Source organism: Spea bombifrons, chromosome 5, assembly GCF_027358695.1.
Source record: "Spea bombifrons isolate aSpeBom1 chromosome 5, aSpeBom1.2.pri, whole genome shotgun sequence".
Classification (NCBI taxonomy): domain Eukaryota; kingdom Metazoa; phylum Chordata; class Amphibia; order Anura; family Pelobatidae; genus Spea; species Spea bombifrons.
In genome coordinates this window covers 66972459-66997347 of record NC_071091.1, presented here as the reverse complement: position 1 = coordinate 66997347, position 24889 = coordinate 66972459, and the positions used below count along the sequence as shown (strand labels likewise).

At 37.7% G+C, this 24889-nt stretch overlaps 1 protein-coding gene across 1 annotated transcript; it reads right to left on the bottom strand.

Annotated features, from left to right (window-relative positions):
• Window positions 1-4: 4 nt before the first annotated feature.
• Window positions 5-23533, bottom strand: GMPR (guanosine monophosphate reductase). Its single transcript, XM_053466864.1, has 9 exons — window positions 23197-23533; window positions 12797-12916; window positions 11454-11537; window positions 9120-9293; window positions 7206-7287; window positions 6844-6950; window positions 5571-5613; window positions 3303-3462; window positions 5-1154 (listed from the first exon to the last, which is right to left on the bottom strand). The coding sequence occupies exons 1-9, from the start codon at window positions 23281-23283 to the stop codon at window positions 974-976; spliced, it is 1038 nt and encodes a 345-aa protein (XP_053322839.1). The 5' UTR covers window positions 23284-23533; the 3' UTR covers window positions 5-973.
• Between the last annotated feature and the right edge of the window lie 1356 nt (window positions 23534-24889).

The following is a 24889-nucleotide window of genomic DNA, read 5'->3' as shown; positions in this document are numbered from 1 at the left end:
AATAATTGCTTTTAGGGCTCTTCCTGTTTATTAGCAAATGTTCACCAGTTTCTGCAATTTTGAATACATATTTTCTATTAAGAAGATTAAAACTCACATGGCTAGAGAGCACCTTCAGGGCTGCTTCCCATACATCACATCACACAATTTCTGTGCATTTGATTTAATGATTCACGTTAAAGTTGTTTCAAGTACCAATAACTGTGAAGTTTTCTGACAGGATGCTATAGTAACATACACACTTTAATGTAACATGTTATATCTTTAAATAATAGACACTGAGGGGTTCTATAAAGAGGGACTTTGTTGCAATTTTGAAGGTCAATCTTATCCCCATAGTAACCAGTAGAATGGTCCAGCTTTAGGACCCTTCTATTGGTTTCTGTTGTGATTTTACCCCTTTTCAAACATGACAGCAAAATCTCTGTTTTAGGAATTCAAATGCATATTTCACAGACTAAATACATGTAGTCGTCAAAATGTATTTTTAGCACCGTTAATAAATAATAATATATGAAATGTATTTTCTACTATGTTTCTGTATTTCCCAATACACAAGTGAACATATGGTTTGGGAAACCAGACAGCCAATTTGCAGCTACTAAACCTCAAAAGATTTCACAGTCAGTGGTTATCTGCATAGATTCACTGGATTTTGAAATCCTGCTTCTCAAGAGAACATGGAACGAAACGTATTTTATGTTATAACCTAATTTTGACTCATAGCCTTGAGATTGTGATCCTTGTTGTGTACCAAGTTACTTCATCTTAACAAGAGTCTGCTGCTAGTTACCTGTGAGAAAAGAGAATGTTGATGCATAAAATATGAGGGGAGAGACAATGAGACATAGGTCTTTGTTATTGTTTGTGCATAGGAAGTTTGTAGGCTGTATATCTTCACAGCGGTATCATACTGTTGGCATGTAAAAAGTAGAGATATGTGAGAAACTGCTCATGGCTGCTTTTGCATACTTTAATTAAATGTTTGATTGAACTGCTGGGTGACACGGATGAAAGTTGTCCTTCTGCTCAGCTCTTTCAGTTTGGCTGCCCCCACATACGTGCAGGTAGACCGGAGCCCTCCTAGTATATCCCGGATTGTGTTTTCCACATCACCTCGATATGGCACTTCTACAGTCCTGCCTTCTGAAGCTCTGCCAACAGAAATTCAATAAGAAATAACAAATATTGTTAATAGTGTTGAAGGAATAAACGTATTGCTATACGTTCATGTACAACCATGTACAACGAGGCATGGGCAGTCTTATTTATGATATTAAATGTGCAGTCTGCCGTCTGCGTGAAATGTGTGGGTGAAATAAGAATACAATGTGTGCATACGAGTCTATTGCAGAGAGCAACAAAAGACAACAGATGTCATCAGCCTGACACAGCACAAGGTTTAAGTGTCAGTAAAGGCATAGTATGCATGGGTGTCTCCGGTGAGTGTGCTTACATGTGTGTATGTGTACACTAAAGTGTACTTATATGTATGTGTTGGAAAGAGTGTGTACATATACCGGTAATTGCCAGTGTACATGTGTGTGCGAGGTAAAAAAAAAATAAAAATGTAATAATGTCAACAAGTGCATCAACCTAAACAGGACTATTGCCGTATTGGTAATCTCAAGAAAAATCATATGAGATACACTGCTTCAGTAAATAATCCTTTCAGACAAACATATTCCTAGACTACACATGTCATCGTATATGGAAGCCCAGCATTTTTCACATCCATAAAGTTAATCATTTGCCTGCACAAGCTGATAACTAGCCACTTCCAGGCTGAGATCATGTGCTTAGTGAAAAGAAGAAGAAAAATTGTAGTGGTAGCTGACCTAATTACATGCACCACTTAGAAATATATTGATTTTGGCAAATGTGTTAAAAATAGCATAGGCATCTGCCTAGCTGTACAGCGGGATTCATTAAGAGCACACTGATATAGGCAATGGGGCCCGTGTAAAGTATCCATGCTGCAGTTATTCTAGCTGTGGCAGTGTTTCTGAGTGTCATTTATTACAGCGGCTTTGTGTCATTAAGTATATTAAAACTATACCTGGTAACTTGACAGCTACTCTAGTTGAAAGGTAGGTGCTACTCATTCACCTCATGCTGCTGTATAGTGAGGTTTGATGATTGCAATGCTGTGCTTGGTTTATTGTGCAGGATAGTGTCACTAACATAATCACCAGTAGAAGCCTTTCAGTCATACAGGAGCCTTCATGGCATTTGAATAACTATCGCCTTGCATTTTGTTACTCAACAACCATTTTCTCTGGCAGGGGCGTCACTAGAGGTAGGCTAAGGAGGCTAAAGCCCCAAGTGATTTGGTGGGCAGCACCTAATGGGCACTCTGAGGTTGAGGTATACTCCAGCCTCAAGTCTACTTTACTGAGAGGGTGGTGGTGCAGTGGAACAGCCTCTCAGCAGGAGTGCTAGAGGCTAAAGCAGTGAGGAAATTTAAACATGCATGGTATAGGCATAAAGCTATCCTGAAGACCAAGGACTGATTAAGATCTGAATCTTTATATCATGAAAATTGGGCATACTAGATGAGCCTTATGATTCTTATTTGACATCAAATTTTGTACTTCTATGTTAGAATGAGTGTGTGTGTACATGTGTGTTAATGTACTGTGGTAGCATGAGTGTGAGTATTTGCTGTAATAGTGTGTATGTACACCGGTGTTATTGTATGGTGTTAGAATTAGTGTCCCCATTCCATATGGACATTTGTAGCGGAGGGGCATATTTCGCTGTCCCCTTCCAGCTGCACAGGCTACTGCAGAGACATAGACACCTGGATAGTCCAGCATATTACCCATGATACAAAGCAATCCCAGGGAAGGTAGTTTTCTTATTCTTTGTGAACTTTGTGAAGTCAAAATGAGGAGACCATGGTTCAGGATTATACTACTTTTTATAGAATTGCAGCTAAGAAGGAGCAACAATAGGGCTTATGTATAAACAGCAATGCTGAAACAAAGCATTGAAGCCGGAACATGTTTACCATGTGGAATTGGCCCACTTACAACCACCTTGTCCCAGAATTGCTCTTTATACAAATGTGAGAATTACGGAAGAGTTAGAGGCTGTCGGACTGTTAAGAATGGAACATATACCTGTTTTGGCTGGTGACCAGACACTCATAACTCTATTTAGCTCTGAACTTGTTCTTGCTCAATTTCACCCCTAGTTCCTCCAAAATATGCTAAAAAGACAGATTCAAATATATTTCCCCAAGAATAAAATAAGTGTCGGGGTGCTAGAGATTTCAACCTGCAATTATGAGCCAGTACCTGTATTCAGCTACTTTGCCTGCATGCTTCTTCATTGCTGTGTCTGAACTCATGCCATAGAAAAGCATCACTTTTTTCCCATTTTTCTCTGTAATTTCTCCAGCACACTGATCATGACCGGCAAACATTCCTCCCAGCATAACAAAGTCTGCCCCGGCTCCTGTTAAAATGCAAGTTCATTACAATAAATACAATTTTTACAAAAGGTGCTGATCTAAAAAAAAATTTAAAATTAAAGCTTTACAATTTTTTTTACTCTATAGTATTAATATACTTAATGTTAGCTTTCATTTCAGCTGTGTGTAATAATTACTGTAGCTTCCATTATCCATTTAACAATTTAAAAATATATAAATCTCTCCTCCCTGAATGGCTTCTTTTTTGTATTTTTTATATCATTGAATTTTTAGGAGTGCTATAGGACTCAAGAAAGAAGAATAACTAATTGTATGCTGTAGACCACACCTGGGAACTCGTCAGGTTTCACCCAGAGACTCGGGGTAAAGCACATGACAGAAAAACTTCCTACTTCAACTAATAACACACAATTATGCATTTTCACGTCATTTTTTAACACACTGTGTATGTGAACCCCTTGGCTAATGTGAGTCTTTATATAGTTTGGTACAAGAGAATCAATAAATGCAGGGAGTGAACACAAAAGATAAAAGGCATATTCAGATTTATGAACTCTGTTGGGGTTTTCTTTGGGGGTGTAAGTACATACAAGTAAAAACACACACAAAACATGACAACCTCAGATCACCCACATTGTGAGAGCAATTTCTAAAATGGCATTCGCTGATTGCTCCATTAGCCTTTCAATATTACAGTAAAAATCGCCCACTATGTCTTTCTTTGACTGTTACATTTTTCACAAGCAACATTCTGTTTAGTTTTCCTTTAACAAATACAGGCTATTCATTCAGAAATGGTCACTTTTGTTTAAATATATTTTAGGGATTATGTAATCTCTATCAATAATTTTAAATGTATTAAAATATAAGGAATAAATTAAATTGGATTTATTTGTTCCAGCTTTGTCCATATAAAAAGAGGAAAATTTAGGAATTGTCTCATGATAAATTAGACATCTACCATTCAGTTCACAAATATAGCATCACTATGTCACAGCAGGCCAGCATCAAAATATTCTAAAAGTACAGTGTTTCCCTAAAAAATATATAGAAACTAAACTTGTGCATTCGGATTTATACGAATTGCAAATTGAAAGAAATGTGCATATTTTGTCAATTGGTACAAATATCCAAAAAAAAGGCAAGACTCCCACTGATTCACGTTCTCTCACACTCTCACGCGCTCTCTCTCACACTGTGCTTCCGCGACCCCGAGCTTTGCTTTCTCTCTACGATCTGTCTTCCATTTTTTTTCTTCGTCTGCATCTCTGCAGAAATGACCTCCTGGTACACTTCCACCATTTTGCCAGAAGATAACCTCCAGTGAACTTCGTAAAATGGCAGCGTTTCTAGTGACATCTTTTACCCGACTGGAGGAAGTTACAAGATTTGCCCCCCAATTTTTGCAGAAGTTCACTGTCTACTGAGATGCGGGCGAAGAAAGAAGAAGGGAGACAGGAGAGAAACGAACAAGAAGAAGAAGAGGATGCTAGAAAAGAAGCAGAGCTGCGATACATGGAAATTGTTGCTTGTTCTGTTATCTCTATTATTGTTATCTGCAGTTTAAAACTAATTTTATGCATACAACAGACTCCTCCAGGCTCGTTATGGTTGTGCATATTAGGCATCCCCACTGCCTGGATTTCCCCTATATGTTTTAGTTTTTTAGTGGAGGATATGGTGAAATCCCTTTAAGAGTTGTCTGGGTGATGCTGAATCATATTTAGATTTTCATCTTGAATCATAGGATGTATATTACTATTTCACAAGCAGAGTTTATCAAACAGGAAGCGAAAGCAATTCTAATGTCTTGTGGAGCTACTGAACATTCAATAGGTCACCTTTTATGATTGGTATTGGTCTTAAGTTGTACTCAAAGTCAGAAGGCCATGGCTCCTGTTGGTTGAAACAACTTTTTGTAAATATGCATCAACAGCCTTTTTCCCACTATAATAAGAAGGCCTAGAACATGCTATATCATGAATCTAAAGGGACTCCTTGGTATTTATTGCTGGTTTCAGTCAGTATAACCCCTATTCCCATACACTACCTTGAGAACCAATTAACAAAAGAAGACCAATGTGTATCTGTAGCCATACCTCTTGTGACAAAAATCCGTCCCACAACTTACCGAATGCTTTGGCAACATCTCCTGGACAACTGCAACCTCCATCCTCAAAGCAAAAAAAAAAAACAAAGGTTACTTTAAAAGACTCAAATGAGCAGTATCACACACGTTTGCCCATTATACTCCCTTCTATTTTGAAATGTTCTGCTTTTAGATGTTTTCATGAATGATGATAGTTTTGTTTTTATTAGAAGCCCAATTCTTACTACAGATCCAGTTCAACAAACTGACAGATCTAACTCAAATGAAAAAGCCCCTTCTAATCGGCAAATGCAGATTAATATAGCACACTAGTATGCCAGTAGGAATCCCATCTAAAGTGTATCATTAAGTTGTTTTTTCCCCCTTCCTTTTTACTAGAGGTTAACAAAAGTGAACATAGATATTACTATTCATGTGATTGTTTATTTTCTATGCAGCTCGCCACCTAGTGGCAAAAATTAGAAATTCAACACTGCTGTTCTGCATTTTTTTTATATCAGAGTGCAATAATTATTATTATGGAATAAATGAATTGCAAAAAAATCATGTTAAGACTTTAAGACAGGCTACATGTGTAATTCAGTACAATGGTACACTGGATTTCATAATATATAATGACTTTGCTCTTGAAAAGTGAAGTAACAAAGTATGAATTGGCACATACATAGGGCCAATCTCATACAAGAGATCTAGGCAGCCATCTAATGGACTGACATGGTAAAGGGACTTAGCTGTTTAAAAATACTTTTTCATGTAAGCGTATTTATTTTATTAAAACAAGGGAGGGCATCTGAGTTCTTGTGAACTACGAGCCTAAAGACCATAGGCCAGAATGACAAAATAAAATGAATTGAAATCCACAAAAGTAGGCTTCACTAGAGGTATAAATAGGATCACATAATTATGGGGCCTTTTTAGAAGCTGATCGGATTCCCACATGTTACTTTGCACACGCCTTGGCATTTGACAATATCTGATTTATGGGGATATGTTATACTGGTTAGGTCATAGTAAGCATTTTCATTGATGTTTAGCCATAGTGTATTTTGCACAAAATCACACTTTCTATATTAGTCAAATGTTTAACAATAAATACCACTGTATATTTAAAATGATTAAAATACACCACCTTAACATTTAAAGGAAATAATAAATCCATAAAATAAAATAAATTATTAGGCTGTTAAATCAAACTGTGAAATAGACTGGAGACAGGTTGGAAAATAAATAGAATTATCTACCTCTATTTGTGGTTAATGTGTAGTCAGATACACACACTAACTTCTCTACTTACGGAAATGATGTGTCCTTTTAATCCATGGGCAGAGTCAGCACATTCAATGACAGCACTTAGCTGAGGGTATCCAACACCTGTTTTGATCCTTGTTGTACAAACAGATCCTGTGTGGAGAGTAAATAAAAATGTAACCCACCAAATTTATCTCTTATACTACCCTTGACAGACTTTCCTGAAACCTCGTCCTGCTAAAAGCAGGGGTACATATATTACTATTTTTGAAGGTGGAAGAGCAGCTTTAAGTGACGGAAAGGAATAATCTTGATTAATAGTTCTATAAAAGTGTAAGAATTTATCTGGAGTGGGGGTGTTTCCTTTCAACAGAAATAAATGTTGAAAAAAATTTGCAATTTACTAACCTGGTCCAATTCCAACTTTAATGATATCTGCTCCAGCAAGAATTAATTCTTCCACCATCTCTCCTGTTACAACATTACCTGCCTGTAGCAGAAGTAAAATAAATAAAATCATATATCTTGGGTTATAGTGATCACAATATAGTGTATTTTGAAATAAACCCAAAAAAGAAATTGCACATGGAGAATACTAAAACATATAATTTTAAAAAGGCCAATTTCAATAAGATAAGGGCATCTTTACAACATATTGACTGGCTAAAACTCTTTAGTGATAAAAACACTGAGGAAAAATGGAGTGTCTTCAAACAAATATTAGAAAGGAACACGTCTCCGTATGTACCATTGGGTAATTAATATAAGAGAAACAGATTGAAATCAATGTGGCTTAGTGTGGAAGTAAGCCAAGAAATTAAACATAAGAAGGGGAATAGTCAAAGAGAGCAAAACCAACCCCAAACAATTAAGTACATAAATTCTAAAAAAACAAAAAGGAAAGTGTAGGTACAATAAAAACAGAGATGGGAGTGTTAGTTAACGAGGACTAAGAAAAAGCAGAAACTTTAAATAACTATTTTTCCTCAGTATATATTAAGGAGGAACATATGGCAAGGGATATGCAAATGTCTACTGCAAAAACTTGCATACACATTGTGATTGGATAACCCAGGACAAGGTGCTGCAGCAACTAAAGAAAGTTAATGTCAACAAAGCTCCGGGACCTGACGGTATTCACCCACGAGTACCTAAGGAGCTAAGTCTGGAATTAAGTGAACCTCTGTTTCTAATCTTCTGGGATTCTTTTCTTTCAGGAATTGTGCCAGTGGATTGGAGGAAGGCAGATGGGGTTTCTATATTCAAAAAGGGTTCAAACTCTTTGCCTGGAAATTATAGACCGGTGAGCTTAAATTCTGTGGCTGGGAAAGTATTTGAAGGCTTATTAAGGGATAATATTCAGGAATTCATTGGGAAGAACATTATTATTAGCAAAAATCAGCAGGGTTTTATGAAACACAGGTCATGTCAAACTAATTTAATTGCATTATATGAAGAAGTAAGTAGACGTGTAGATCAGGGTGTTGCAGTGGATGTAATCTACTTGGATTTTGCCAAGGCGTTTGACACGGTTCCACACAATAGGTTAGTATTCAAACTGAAAGAAAATGGTCTAGATGCGAAATCTTGTCCTTGGGTTGAACATTGGCTTAGAGATAGAGTACAGAGAGTTTTTATAAATGGTAAATCTTCAAGCTGGAGAAAAGCGGTAAGTGGTGTCCCTCAGGGTTCTGTTCTGGGACCGATTTTATTCAACATATTTATAAATGACCTTGCAATAGGTGTTGAAAGTCATATTTCCGTGTTTGCAGATGACACTAAACTCTGTTAAGTAATACAATGTGAGCAAGATATTACTTTGCTGCAGAGGGATTAAGATAGACTGGGGGACCGGGCACACAAATGGCAGATGACATTTAATGTAGATTATGCACTTCGGGGTAAGGAATGCACAAGCACCCTATTTACACCCTAAACGGTAGTGAATTAGGGATAACAACAAATGAGAAGGATTTGGGAATTGTTATAGACAACAAACTAGGAAATAATGTGCAATGTCAGTCAGCAGTTGCTAAGGCCAGTAAGGTATTGTCGTGTATAAAAAGGGGCATCAATTCGTGGGCTAAAATATAATTTTGCCTCTTTATAAATCAATGGTAAGACCACACCTTGAATATGCTGTGCAATTTTGGGCACCTATTCTAACAAAGGATATTATAGCACTGGAAAATGTGCAAAGGCGGGCTAAATTTCTTTAAAAATAATTATTTGTAATGCTCAAGTACACAGCCACAAGTAACAGGCTATTGATTATAGAAGGTTGGGCAATATGTCCTTAAGATGGGATGTAGTAATACTTACCATGATAGTGTGATTTGGAAACTTCCCATGTACCGTTTTCACAAATTCTACAAAGTGTTCTGAGTATCCATTGGCTACATCCAAGCAAATGTACTTTATGAGAGGAATTGCTTCTAAAATGCTGCAGAGCTTCTCCAGGTCTGCCTGTCCACTCCCGGAACTTGCAGCTACGTGCTGAGAATATGGAAAAAGAGATGGAAGGTTCTAATAAGAAAACGGGGTATCATGCATTTTCATGGCTATGCATTCGGATTTATTATCATTTTACCTATGTAAAACAATGCAAATTGAATTTTATTTTTATATAACAAATAACTTAAATTGGGTTATGTCACTAACCCCATATTAGATCCCCAAACTCCATAGGGCAATGACTACACACATATGAAATCATATATCTCAATTTGTTTTTAATTTAACACATTTTGTTAAGTTCATCAATCGGAGGAGAAGGTTTGCTCCTCTGCAGATGAGTATATATTGACTTCTTTACAGATTACTTTAATATACATTCTTCATTGTATGCATTGAAAGCAATACTAAACATTGTAAATTTGTATATATTCAAAAGCCAATGTCCAAAAGGATGGTATTGTTTAAGTTGTCAAAAAAACACCTCATCGTAGAAAGAGATTATTATACATGGCCCCTAACTGTCCCAATTCTGGGATTTGGGATTCTGCCCCACTTTGCCAGGGCCATAGGAAGGGTGAGGCGAGAGGGCACTCACCTCCGGCGCAGCTGAGAGGGGGTGCACAGCCACCCAATCAGCAGCTGCAGCCTGCAGGACTGGTTGGGGAGATCACAATCCCCCTCTAACCGGCCCAACATTAAGGATCTCAAGGTCTGTCATTTTAGACCTCGGCTTCAGTGCTCCCTAATCACTACGCGCCGATGCCGAGCGCCGGGATGTGATGTCATCCCCTCGCTCTGCATCAATAGTCAGTGCATAGTGATGAGGGAGCACTAAAGAGGAGGTCTGAAGTGACAGACCTTGCACTCCCACGACAGGATGAAAGATGAGAAAGGTAAGAGATGGGGAAAAAGGGGTGTAAGGGCAGTGTATGTGTATATACGTGTGCGTTTGTAAGCTTGTGTCTGTGTGTGTATGGGCAGGTGTGTGTAAGAGCAGTGTAGGTATTTCTGAGTTTGTTAGCTGATGTGTGTATGTTCATATATGTGTGTGTAAGGGCAGTGTATGTATATATGTGTGTTTATGGGCAGTCATGTGTAAGGGCAGTGTATGTGTATATGTCTGTTTAAAGGCAGGTGTGTGTAAAGGCAGTGTGTATGGGCGGTCATGTGTAAGGGCAGTGTATGTGTACATGTGTGTTTATGGGCAGTCATGTGTAAGGGCAGTGTATGCGTATATGTCTGTTTAAGGGCAGGTGTGTGTAAAGGCAGTGTGTATGGGCAGTCATGTGTAAGGGCAGTGTATGTGTATATGTGTGTTTATGGGCAGTCATGTGTAAGGGCAGTGTATGTGTATATGTGTGTTTATGGGCAGGTGTGTGTAAGGGCAGTGTATCTGTATATGTGTGTTTATGGGCAGGTGTTTGTAAAGGCAGCATGTAAGAGCAGCTGTGTGTAAAGGCAGTGTATATGGGCAGTGGTGTTTAAGGGCAGTGTATGTGTGTGTGTGTTTCTAAGCTTGTCTGTGTGTATGGGCAGGTGTATGTAAGAGCAGTGTAGCTATCTGTGTGTTTGTAAGCTGGTGTGTGTATGTGTATATGTGTATGTGTGTGTTTATGGGCAGGTGTCTGTAAAGGCAGTGTATGTGTACAGTATCTCACAAAAAGTGAGTACACCCCTCACATTTTTGTAAATATTTTATTATATCTTTTCATGTGACAACACTGAAGAAATGGCACTCTGCTACAATGTAAAGTAGTGAGTGTACAGCCTGTATAACAGTGTAAATTTGCTGTCCCCTCAAAATAACTCGATACACAGCCATTAATGTCTAAACCTTGGCAACAAAAGTGAGTACACCCCAAAGTGTACTTGGGCATGGAGTTCACGGCTCTGCGGCTGTGGACTACTCTTCTAAAGTGTCCCTCTTTCACATTTTGAAATGTTGGGAGGTATGTATTATATGATCGTAAGGCTTCTATGGTGTGACTTCTCTTTCTACATCTCTATTCTTTAAAAGTAACATCTTCATTTGGTATCCAGTACCACCTCTGTTCTGACAACAAGCTTATCTGTCTTTCATATCACTTCACTACCTGTTCTGCTAGAAGTGCATTATTTATGGCATCCCACTACCCAAAGGGCAGGTTTAAAAGTCATAAAATCATTACAATAAATCATTAGGCATACATAAAGGGTTACCTCTAGATATTCAGGTGAAGTAGATGCAAAATGTTTCCAGTCTTCCAGTGAATAATGCTTGTGAATTGTAGTAAACATTGTATGCTAAAATAATAAACAAATCAACAGAGCATTAGTTGTTTGGTTTAATATGAATTAAATGTTTATGTTAGCAGGAATTGTACTCAAGCAGATCCACTAAAGAGACTTCTGAGGTCTGGAATGCTTATGCAACTTTGCATCTTTTTCTGTGGTGACCTACTAATAGGTTTCAACTAAATACTTTCTTTAGTATTTAAAAACAACTAGTGAAAAACACACCTTCCTTGGACCCTTCTCCTTGACCGTGACTGGCAGCCTTGCTTCAAAGGCTTCTGTACCAATGAAAATAGCTGGGAACCAGTGGGCTCCGGGGTGAGGCCAGGACTGCCCATGGATGTCAGTGGGCATTCCCGCGGAGGTCAGTGGGCAGTCCTGCTGAATTCATTGGTCGTTCCTGTCGACGTCAGTGGCCGTTCCTGCTGACATCACAGGAAACACGCCCATTTAAAGGGGAAATAGGCGGGAGTGGGGCGTGTCAGGACCCTACTCCTGCGAGTAGGAGGATTTGGGTGTTGACCCAGAGAACCAGAGAAGCAATGCTTCTCCTGGAGTTCTCTAGGCAAAACCCAGAGAGTTCCCAGGTATGCCAATAAAGGGCACATTTTCTACCAGTAACCTTTAACCATATAAAATACATGTCATTGTGGGAATTGTCTGTCACGTTGGGAAGGACCTGGGCAGGCAAAGGTCTAGTGGACTATGACTGGACTTTAGAGCTGTGTGTATAGGAAGGAGAAAAGGGACATGAGGGAAAGAGGGAAACCCTTTCACTATTGGATTTCTGTGTAAAAACAAGCCTTGCCTGGTGGATGTAAGTTTGTGTTTGACAATTCTTCCTAATTGTTATATATAGTTCTGCAATATTTTAAACTCAGACAAGGACACTATCAGGAATCTGGGGGGGTCAGTAAAGATCCATGTGCTTGGGCCCCCTCATCAGAATTTCAACCCCTTTCCATGTTCTCTGCGACGCCTATTTCCATTTTCTTGGGCCCCTTGTTATTCCAGCCTCTCATCTGTGTTCATACCCTTCTGCCTTTCACCGCCACCAGTGTCTGTACCCATTTGCCCCTTCTCTCTGCCATGCATATCCCCCCCAGTGCCTTTTTCCCTGTTCCAAAACCTCCCTGTTTCCATCACCAGTAAGCATGATGGTTACTTTAATGCCAGGCAGAGGACTGATGTACGGTAATGAGTGGATAACATACAGGACATAACTTGAATGTCTGCACTGCCTTACTGGTTCCTGCTGAAATGCTCACCTTGTACAGGACTTTGGCCATCTCAAAAGTACCAACAGTGTCCATATTTGCAGCAATTATGGGTATTCCAGTGTAGGTTTGTTTGGAGTTCCTGAATGTGAAGGTGCGAACAAGATCAACCTGTGTACACAGTGAAGAAAACTATAACTAGAAAGCAAAATTTAGTTTTACACCATACTAATAGCAATGCAACCACCAAAACAAATAGAAAGTCAAGGTGGATGATCCAATGTTTGTTACAGGCCTCAGTAGAAGTTAAGGTTAATGACTGTTACAGGTCTCAGTAGAAGTTAAGGTTAAGGATTTAACTACGTAGTACTAGTAGTTTCTGTTACATAAGATTTTTTTAATGTTTTAAGATTAGAATGTTTTGGTTATTCTGTAAAAATGATCAACAGCTCGGCCTTGGTGATTTTCCTCTCCTGATTCTCTCCTGAGTTTTTTTTATGACCGTTAGTACTCTTTTTGAGGTAGCGATACGCAGGTCTAGTTACAAAATCTTATATATATGTAGACCTTTGTTTATACTCTGGGGCAGACCGAGAGACTGAAGCTAGACTTCATATCGAGACTGACTGGTATGTTTATTTTTATTTTTTATGCATATAAGCTTTAACAGGCATTCTATGTTATACTCTGTTTTAATTTTGGATTTCTGTAATTTTTATTATTTTTAAATAAATAATTACTATTTTGAATTCTCAGTCCTTTCTTATAATTGTGCTCACGATTTCATCTATTGAATGTGAGACCTATCCACATGTATAAAATTGAAATTTGGTAACTTATCACTTAGGGTGGAGAATAACCTCTTTTTAAGACATTACATGGGAGGAAAGGTGTGAACCTATCACAATTGGCGCCCAACGTGGGGCTCGAGAATTCTAATTTTTTTATATTACCCAGATATATTTTATACCGCGGTCCTCTTATACGTAAGGGAAGGTACTTTCAATATCATGGCGAATAATTTTGCTGATATACAGCGATTAAATTCATTGTGCAGATTGCAACAAGGCAGAGATGTGCAAAATGATGAAGTTTTAGCACTTGAAATACAGTATGGTCCCTGGGGATCAGGAGCTAGATACTGTTTAATCCGTGTATTGTTGTTAGGACCAAATGGAGTTGTTTTGCAAACCCCTATGTTTAAAACAATTACGCAGCATTATCGGACTTTTTGGTTGCGCAATGTTGTTTATTCCAAATTTTAATATTCTAATAGCACCATTACATGCTGCTGTTTCACGAGAAATAAGATCACAACAAACTAAAACTCCCTTTCAGTGGAATATGAAGGAGGAAAAAGCTTTACAAGATTTGTTGACAGCTGTAAATAATGCTGATTATTTAACACAAAGAGAGCCTACACAACCGCTATCTGTTTATGTTAGTATTTCTTCTGAGGCAGCATATATACGTATTTACAATTCTACTGAAATTGTTCCGATTGTACTTTTATCATATGTATTTACAATTACAGAAAGAAAATACTTGCCGTTAGAGAAGTTACTTACTGCGGTCACCGTAGCTGTGTTGAAGTCTAGAGACTTAGCTCAAGGTCAGAATATTTATATTTACACTTCTGTTGCTTCACTCGCAACTTTAAAAAAAGAAACAATCCCTGAAAAAAGGGCTTTTAAATGTCGATGGTTAAAATGGTTAACTTTATTCGAAGACCCCCAGCTTCATTTTGTGTATGATGCTACGCTACCCATGTTGGATGATCTTCCAACATTGTATAATAATGTTCAGTGGGAAGCACAAAAGCATCCAACTGATTTCTATACTTATCTATATTATACAGATGGTTCAGCAGTTAACTCCAACAAGGAAGGGGTTAATAGATCTGCGGGGGTAGGCATTGCTAAATACTCCTCAGACATGAGTTTGTTAAAAACTTGGCAGCTCCCGATAGGAGATCATTCGTCACAATATGCTGAGATATATGCATTGGTTTTTGCATTAAAAGAAGCTTTAAGTGATAAGGGTCCTGTTCTTGTTGTTATTGATTCTGCTTATTTAGCACGATCTGCTAATGAAGATCTTCCTATATGGAGATCAAATGGTTTTCTCACGGCTAAAAAGAAGCCGTTAATGCATATTGCGAAATGGAAAGCAATTTCTGCTTATCTCAATCATAAGCCTGATATTGAAATCGTACATGAACCGGCTCACAGGAAGCTAGGTTCGTCTGCTCACACACTGGGTAATCAGCTTGTTGATTCTCTCGCACAAGCTGTTAGTCAAAAATATGCTGTGAACCAAGTTAAAACCAGGTCACAAGCAAAACCAGCCAGTCTCGATGCAGAGTTAAATGCCTGTTTGGATGATTCCAGACCTAATCCACCTGGATATCCAAAAATATATGCATATAAAGTGCAAGATGAACACTGTATTGTCACTATTAAAGAAATTGATTATATCCTTCCACCTAAAGAAGAAAGGGTTCGAATTGCCAATAAAGCACATGCAAGTATTGGTCATCCACATTTGGGACGTGACAATGTTCTTCAAGCACTTAAGAAAAAATATTGGTGGCCTAATATGAGAAAAACGGTGTCATATGTGGTAGGTAATTGTAAACCATGTTTGTTAGTTAACAATCCTAACCATCAAAATCCACCACATATTGTTAAAGAAATTCCTAACAAACCTTTTGATCTAATTTATCTTGATCATATTGGTCCACTGCCACCTTCTCATGGTTACCTATATGTGTTAGTATGTGTTGATGCCTGTACTAGGTTTACTTGGTTGTACCCCGTACGTGCTACGAATTCTAACACCACGCTTAGTTGTCTCAATTTTTTGGTAGGTGCTGGAAAACCAAAGATCTTACACTCGGACGGCGGTCCGGCTTTCACAGCTGTGAAAACCCAAGAGTGGGCTCGTGCCCTAGGTATTAAATGGGAATTCAGCTCCCCTTACCATCCTCAAAGTAGTGGGGTTGTGGAAAGGAAAAATGCCGAAATAAAACGACTCCTAACCAAGTTGTTGTATTCTCGTCCCACACAGTGGTACCCATTGTTACCTCAGGTACAACTAGGTAACAATATTCCTGCTTCAAATTCAGGTAAAACGCCTTTTGAATTGATGTATGGTGTTTCAATGAATACTGACTTTGTTGACTCTTCTATTTCTGCACCAGGGAGACTAGAACAATTATCTTTTCTACAGGAGTTGCGAGACGCTTTGTCTCACCCTGCGTACGCACCAGATACCACACATGCATGGACTCCACAGGTTGGCCACTTTGTCCAGGAGAGGGTATCTATTATAAAGCCCTTACGACCACGTTGGAAGCCTCCAGCAGAGATTAAAACTGTTATTAATGAACGGACTTTTATTATAGTTGATAAACAAGGCCGTCAAAGAACTGTGAGTATTGACAATTTAAAACCTGTTCCTTTATCCTGTGATATTCAGCATGGAGGAGAAACCACCTCTAACTTACTCTCAATGGCTGACCATGGCAAATGTGCAGACACAGGAAAACCAGCAGGACACCTTGTTTGAATATCAATCGTGTGCCACGGAAGATGTGCAGACATCAGGTGAGAAAGAGACTTTCATTGATATACCTGATTGCACTAAAATGCCTTCTTTGAAGCAAAAACATGTCTGTGGATTTTACAATAAGACCCCAGTAAGTCTGAGAAAACTGGGTTACTTTTTTCTTGCATTTTTCATCCTGTTGTTGTTGATAACTACAATCTGTGTTGCAATTCTTCGCATTCAGTGGTATTTTATCACACAACGCCCTGGAACCACCCTGACATGGAATCAGACCCAAATTCATCCAGGTATTGGGAATGCTAAACATGTACATAAAAGAGCTTTGATGTCTAATAATGTTCCTGTGAATGTACAGGTTACAGGACTTGAACAAGGTCTGTACTGGAAACCATATCCAACACCTATTGTGGAAAAGAAGAAAGTCCTGGGTATATCCCAAGTGGTACTTATAGACTCTAATATTCTTGCAAAAACGGCTGGAATTGTTTCTGATGAAGGACGTGCTCTGGTAAAGTTATACCTAGATGACCAGATGAAAAAGGTACAAGCTGTTACCCTGCCATATAAGTTGCCTTTACAGGACCACCGGAAACAACAAACATATAGAGAAAAGATGTGTTATGTTTCTCTTGGACATTGTTATTTTGTTGATTTTCAAGGTGTACGAATCTGGCCAACACCGGAAATAAAAGCTGATCAGTGTCCCCGTCCAGGTACTACACAGGACAAGGTAACATATAAAGGTTATCCTATTTTTTATTTGAATACAGGACAAACTACTCAAAAAGGATTTGTCCCCTTCAGAAGGAATGACACACGTATTGATTTTTGGGAAGATGCAGAAGAGGAGGAATATCGATTTCCTGGAGGTGTAAGACCTTATAAAGGTGCTGTTTTTTGTTCTAATTTGCTTTACTCAGAATGGTGGAAACCAGAACTTTATGATGATGATGGCTATGACGCCTTGATGAAGAAATTATATATTGAGGTACAAAATCCGGAAACAGGTGAATTAAAGAGACAGGCGTTACCCCCTGAGTGGCAGGCAAAAGGATGGAAAAAGTTATTTCGCAGTCTGACGGAATGGGATATTTGTACAATGCCAAGATTTCCCTCATTTTTGAATACATCGTATTTTAGTCACTCTTGCAAAGGAAAAGGTAATCCGTGTGGTATTACTTACGAAAGTTTGATAGAACAAGGAATATGTGATCCAAACATTCCTTCACAGGTTTATAGATGCACTTCTTGTTCATTTTTTTACAATTTGACTGATAATATTTTCAAGTGGCAGCCTAAACAAATCGACCAAGGATTTTTACATTACAGCGGACTTCCTGGTTTTTGGTGCGTACAGAAATCTAAATTTGTTAAAGCAAATTATACGGTTTACTCCCTGTTTCAGAAATGTTTGACAGACAGCACCATATATGATGTGGAAACTGTGATAAAAGGTATACAGGATAAAATGAACGTATATATTGGTACTGACGACAAACCATGTGAGTATATACAGTGTAAAACAAAAAATATCGCTGATATGCCATATGCTGAAGCAGTGTGGGGAACAAATAACACATTTGAAAATATACATTATCAAAACAACATTACACAAGAAAGTGATGAATGTGAAAATGTTTTGTTAACGAGACGACGGTTGCTAAATAATGCAGAAGTTTCAATAACAACTGGTCATTTGCTAAGTGATGCTGTTTCTATTATTAGCTACGTCTCCGATGCTAATGATGAAGAGTTAAAAAAGAAAGTTTTGTTGTTAAAAGATCATTTAATAATTTTTATATCTGCTGCGATGTCAGATTTTACTGTTTTAGCAGAAGAATTAAGAGCTTTAATGGTACTTAATAAGTTAACAGCTATGAGATTAACCCTTCAAGGGGAACAAATTGATACCACATTATTAAATGTGACATGGATTCAAAAACAATTAGGCTTGAGTGAAAGACAAACTGAAGTTTTAACTCATGTATCGAAACTCAGGGTTTATGATATTAACGAACTTAAGCATAGACAAATGAGAAATCCTGATGATAGTCAGTGGGAATTGTTTTTGTACTATGAATTGATTATCCCTGGTGATGTTTATACTACTAACTGGGAACTTGATAATTTTGGACATTTGATTGAAACTGCTGATGATTTAGCTTTAATCCAAATTAAACAGCCATATGATTACATTTCCTATAAATGTGGAGAACATTTTTATCTTAAAGTTGAGAAATGTACAGAGATAGGATATCTTGTATGTGATGAAATTTATAGTGTTTTGCCTTGTGGAGTTGATGGTAAGGGATCTGATTGTGAAATTACTGTGCATCCGGTAATTGCTCCCTATACTCGAATTGAGTCATTATCTAATGGTTCTTATCTGGTTTTAAGCAGTACAAGTGAATGTAATATTCCTTCTATGCAACCATCAATGATTACAGTAAATACCTCTATTGAGTGTTTTAATATAATCTTCACCCCGCCATTGCAGACCCAGACAGTTTTACAAATACTGCGATTTGATGTTCCACATTTTGTTTTGCAGCTGCCATATATGACTGCATTTTTGGCTCATTTGAAATCTATGAAAATAATCATAGGTACCACCCATGATGCTATAGATGTATTAACGCAAAAGATACATTCTGAGTTATTACGTACAGATATTCATGAAGGAGATTTTCCTCAATGGATGCAGAACCTTGGTAAAGCTTTAAAATCATTATGGCCTGGAATGGGAAAAGCTATTTCTTCTGTAGGAGAAGGATTAGGAAAATTGGGAAATGGTATTTTTGGTAGCATTGGTAACATATTGAGTATTTTTGGGTACTTAAAACCACTGTTACTGCTAATATTTGGATTATTTCTATTTGGTGTTATATGGCGATTATTTTCTCTTTTGCCTAAAGGTAAACAAGTTCGAAGAAGATGAATGCTGCAGCTTTTGACAGGCTCATAAGAAACATTTTTAATACACCTGTTTTAACTTCCAGGATACTAGTGGATTTGTGGACACACTTCCTGTTGGGTGTGGAAGTTAGAAAGAATCAAGATGTAGTAACGTATGACCTGTCTTACCGTTGCGAGATATGTAACACCAAAATAAGTGACGTTAATAATCCTTATGTGTTTGATGATCTTGTAGGATTAGTCGTACTTCCCATGATATCACAGAGATATTGGGACATTCTTTGGAATCATTATAGCCATTGCAATGATACATCCTCACAACAAACGGAATTGCAAAGCCTCCCACAGAGTCCCACGGAGACGGAATCTCAAGGTTCAGGAGACAGCACAGTACTCATATCTCCAGCTGTCTCCAGCGGTGAACAAGATACAGACTCCAGTGAATATGAAAGATTTTCTATATCACCTCCCATTACAATCAGTGAGTCCGTTGTTGATTCTGACACCGAAGGGAACTTTACTTTCGAGGAATCTCAAGACCAATTACATTTTTTGGCAGCTCATGGGTTCGAGGAATTTTTCTAATCCATCGTTCTTTGAATGTGTCAATAAAGACAAACAAATTTTCCAATTGATATTACAAACTAAACAAGAAGGACTTCTTAATATTGTAAGCCATGGAACTTTTGGTTGCACAGTCTTGCTTGCTTGCAATGGACCTCCTCATGAGACTTGTTTTGGTGGGATATCGAGAAATACTTTGTTGCATCTGTATACAGAGTCTTATGCATTTCAGTTGGGTGATTTTTATCAATTGCAGAGTTCTCATGAAAATATAACTTGTGATCATGTATGGTGTTCACATTGTAAATGTTTTGTTTTTCACGAAATCGCAGAAACACCTTTCTTTTTCTTTTTCACCAATAGATTTAGAATGTGGTGATTCTAATCTTGTTGATTAATTTAAGTTAATGTTATTAGCTGGACCGAGTAATCACGATTCTTCTGCCCAGCTAATGGAGAGGGACTGTTACAGGCCTCAGTAGAAGTTAAGGTTAATGACTGTTACAGGTCTCAGTAGAAGTTAAGGTTAAGGATTTAACTACGTAGTACTAGTAGTTTCTGTTACATAAGATTTTTTTAATGTTTTAAGATTAGAATGTTTTGGTTATTCTGTAAAAATGATCAACAGCTCGGCCTTGGTGATTTTCCTCTCCTGATTCTCTCCTGAGTTTTTTTTATGACCGTTAGTACTCTTTTTGAGGTAGCGATACGCAGGTCTAGTTACAAAATCTTATATATATGTAGACCTTTGTTTATACTCTGGGGCAGACCGAGAGACTGAAGCTAGACTTCATATCGAGACTGACTGGTATGTTTATTTTTATTTTTTATGCATATAAGCTTTAACAGGCATTCTATGTTATACTCTGTTTTAATTTTGGATTTCTGTAATTTTTATTATTTTTAAATAAATAATTACTATTTTGAATTCTCAGTCCTTTCTTATAATTGTGCTCACGATTTCATCTATTGAATGTGAGACCTATCCACATGTATAAAATTGAAATTTGGTAACTTATCACTTAGGGTGGAGAATAACCTCTTTTTAAGACATTACATGGGAGGAAAGGTGTGAACCTATCACAGTTACACATATAAAGTACGGTAGGTTTGTTTAGCATACTGAACTATAAAATATGGAATTTGGGACATCATAAAACTGCTTTAACCCTTTCATTCCTCTAGATTGTAAGCTCGTTTGAGCAGGACCCTCCTCACCTGTTGTCTCTGTAAGTCTAATTGTTATGTTACATACTACTTGTTTTGTCCTGTCCACCCATTGTACATCGCTACGGAATTTGATGGCGCTATATAAAACAATAAATAATAATAATACCCAGGTATGTGATAAGTGGGTGGGAATATTGATCCCAGGGGCCAACCACATATCTCATACATGGTGTGACTCTAGGATATCCCTACCGAGATTGCAAAGGAACCATTTCTGTACTGCTATCTGGCAGCCATCTTACCTCCACCAACTTATGTTATAAAGAAAGCTGCTCATTTAATGTTAAGTGCACTAGCTTCTCTTACACTGAAACAAACAATGTAGATTGGTCATAGACTGCAGCTTCTCCAACCAAAAAATCTAAACAACATTAATATTTGATTCTTTACCATGATTATGGAATTTAACCCATTCTTAAAATGCCTTTTATTATGTACTATCACCAACAATGGGCTGCATGTGCAATCTACATGTAGGTGAAACCTTTAACAAAGGGGTGGTGTTTTCCATTACTTTTACTATTTGTTATGGAATTCATGGGGAAATAATAGGGGGAAATTCTGTTCTGTTTTTTTTTAACCAGTATTTACTGTTTTTACCATTTCAAATAATTCAGTGTATAGAGGCTTTCAAAAATAAATGTAACTACTGCTGTCATGCTAATTCCCCCACACTATTGCAGCTCCCTTAAAAAACAGGCAGAGATTATTAATTGAATGGAGAAAGATGGACATATGCGCTCTTTCCCTGTGGTTACATTGGAACAAAATTGCCAAAGAATATTGCTCTGCTGCAGGAATTAACATGACGTACACCCATCCCTCCAATGTATTCATACTGGGAGCAGGTGATGCCTGCAATGCAGGGATGTTCTGCTGCACGCAGTCTTGCATTTGAACCCACTTGCATCCATCTTTCTTGTTAATAATATCACTTAGGGACATTAAATGTGATACCCCAGATCACCTTAGTGCAGTATAAATGAATACTTAATGGAAAAGCCATTGATGGGAATGATACAGCAATTTCCCAGAAAGCCACTCTCCTTTATAGTAACACCCACACTTGGTTGTGTGTAGAACAACCCTGCCTTCAGTCTGAGTTATTGCAGCTGCAGCAAGAATCCCTTGAAGGTGACGTTGTATGGCTGCATAATGTCAGCACTAAATCACATTATACTGTGTATTTTATAAACCATAAGCAGTTGCAGACAACACTACTTGTATGTACACAAAAAAGATAATACATTCAAGAAACCATGATTTAGCAGGGGACTACAGGCTGGCAAGCTTTCCTCTTTCAAATATAGTTGTTGTTAAAAATCTTACATGATTTAGGAGGTCTTTTTCTTAAAAAGCAAGTACCATAACCATAAGCGATACATTTAATTGTTATTTTAAAAAAAGTTTTGTTTATTGCGAAAAACCGATATTGTTGCAGTCTGTAGCTCCTCTGTAAACTTAATGGGTTAATCCAATATAAACTAGGGCTTAGATGATTGTTTAACCAAGGAGAGTACAGTGAATATACACTGACTTCACTTTGTGTTACCTGGTGTACCAACGCATTTGTTTTGTTTGAAGCAGTTGCCATCGAATCTCCCACAGGCTCTTTCCTGACTAATCCACCTATTACCAGAACTGTAAGTTCACATTTCTGTTCTTATTTGTCCTTCTTCAGGTTTCAAGGTGAAACTATCGCTGCAGTCTAGTAACATTCAACTCCCCTTTATGTCGTCTACTAATAATCTAGAATATGAGGAATAATTGGACATTTCCATCTCACAGCTAAACAAACTCTAACTAAATGGTATTTCAGTGCTGTCAGGCTTTGCTAAAAATGTATTATTGTACTAACAGTTAAAGCGTCCATTCTTCATACTTTTTCAACGCCTGCTGATTGATAACCATTTTAAAAAATGCATAGGTACCCATAAAGTCCTTGTTTTCAGAACTTTGGAATAGATAAAGTTACTAAAGATATAATGTTAGAATGCTGACAATCTATCACAGAATTTTAAAGGACTCCTCTATGTATTTCCAGTACAAGTAAGATTCGAAAGATCAACATAAATGATGTATTGTGAGCAATACAATCATCAGGATAAGAAGCATGATAAATCAAATCAGAAGATGAAATATCCACACGGAAAAAAAATAACTGCACTTACCTCTGATCTGCTTTTGAGGCTGCTCCGCTTGGGCCTTAAAAGGACATCTTTAAAGTCTAGTTTTAGGTCTGCGTCCACCCTAGGCATCCTTGCGAAATGTTTAGGTTCCTTGTTTCTTTTACAGGGTGCTTATCTTTGCTGTTTTCACCAGGTCTATGTAGAGGATCCAAGACTGCAACAAGCAAAGCCTGTGTATTCTTCAGAGAGGGTATTTATAGTGCTGAAAGGGCCAGGAATGAATGCACAATCCCCATATCTTTATTAGGCAAGCTCTGTTTTTAGAAAGTGCTTTTGTGCAGCATAGTGACAGAGCACTAGAGTCCCCTCTGGCTCCTGTTCTGGAGGCTGGCAGGCAGTGTGTGTGTGTTCATAACAGACTCAAATGCTTCCCATAGCAGTGCGACGTAATCTAGGCAGTGCACTGCATAAAGATAATCAATGTGCTTTGTATTTTCTTTGCTAGGCTGCTGTATATAAGATTTCTGAAAGCGCAGTCCCAAGATTCGGTGCCTGTCTCAGCAGAACCGGTGTATGTGTTCACGGTCTGCGAACCATTCATCAAAGCGACTTGGTATATCATGGAAAGAAAACCGTATCACTTGACTGTGGGATACTTACTGTTAGCCTGGGTGGAAACACCCTTACTGCATGTTATCATATAGTGCCTGTTCGCTATTGATGTGTGTGCATTTGCTTGTGGTTGATAAAATTAAGGCGGAGTCAATGTATAATTATTGTACTATTTTATATAAAAGGAAACAGCATATTCAACAGCACTATTACAAATTTAACCGATTACAAAATCGATGAATGCAGAAGGAGTAGAGAACCTTAACTCTGAGAGTTTACAGATTAGCAGAGACAAAAAAATGTAAGTAATTGTTAATTTTTAAAATCTATTTTAATTAAGCAATGAGTGAGCTATTTCTTAATTTCCACACTAAACCGTTATGTTTTTGTAGTCTGGTTAGGCTTTAACGTTGCTATATATCTTTGTGTATCATTAATATTTCTTTATTAGGACTGTACAACTGCACCCTATCAGAGGCCACATTAGCTACTACTGTTGCTGCTGGACCCCTAGGGATGATTAAATGCACAGCCCTCAACATATAAAAGCCAGAACAATTCCTTGAAGTAACTCACTGTAGAACTAAAACAGCCCTAATGTTGATCTCTGGGTAGATTTAAATGCATGTGGTTTTGCTTATTGATATATTAAGAATAGGGGTATTTTTTTCAGGGCTAGTTTGTATTTCTAGTTCTGTATTACTTGTGTTCTTTCTATATCCAAAAATGTGTTAATGCACACCAATAAATATCACTTCCCTACAGAATAGAATAGAATAGATGAGGAAGGAATGAAATTTGCCCTTCCTCCTTGAAAGCAAAAATGTAGACCGATAGCTTCATTTTAATTTAGAGTAAATATTTGGTCATTCAGTGTAGGCATGTCATGTTGTTTTAGATATAAACATAAGTAGGGGCAGGCACCAGCATTGCACATGGCAGTCATTTCCTGACGTCTGTGGTACATTAAGTTAATTTCAAGTACTTTGGCTTTGGAATATTTTACTTTTGCAAATAATTTTCCTTTGAGTCATAATTTAAAAGACAGACACCAACGATGGTCAACTAAAAAAAAATCCATCCCATACTAGTTACAGGCGCTGCTGGGTTGTCTCCCACATGT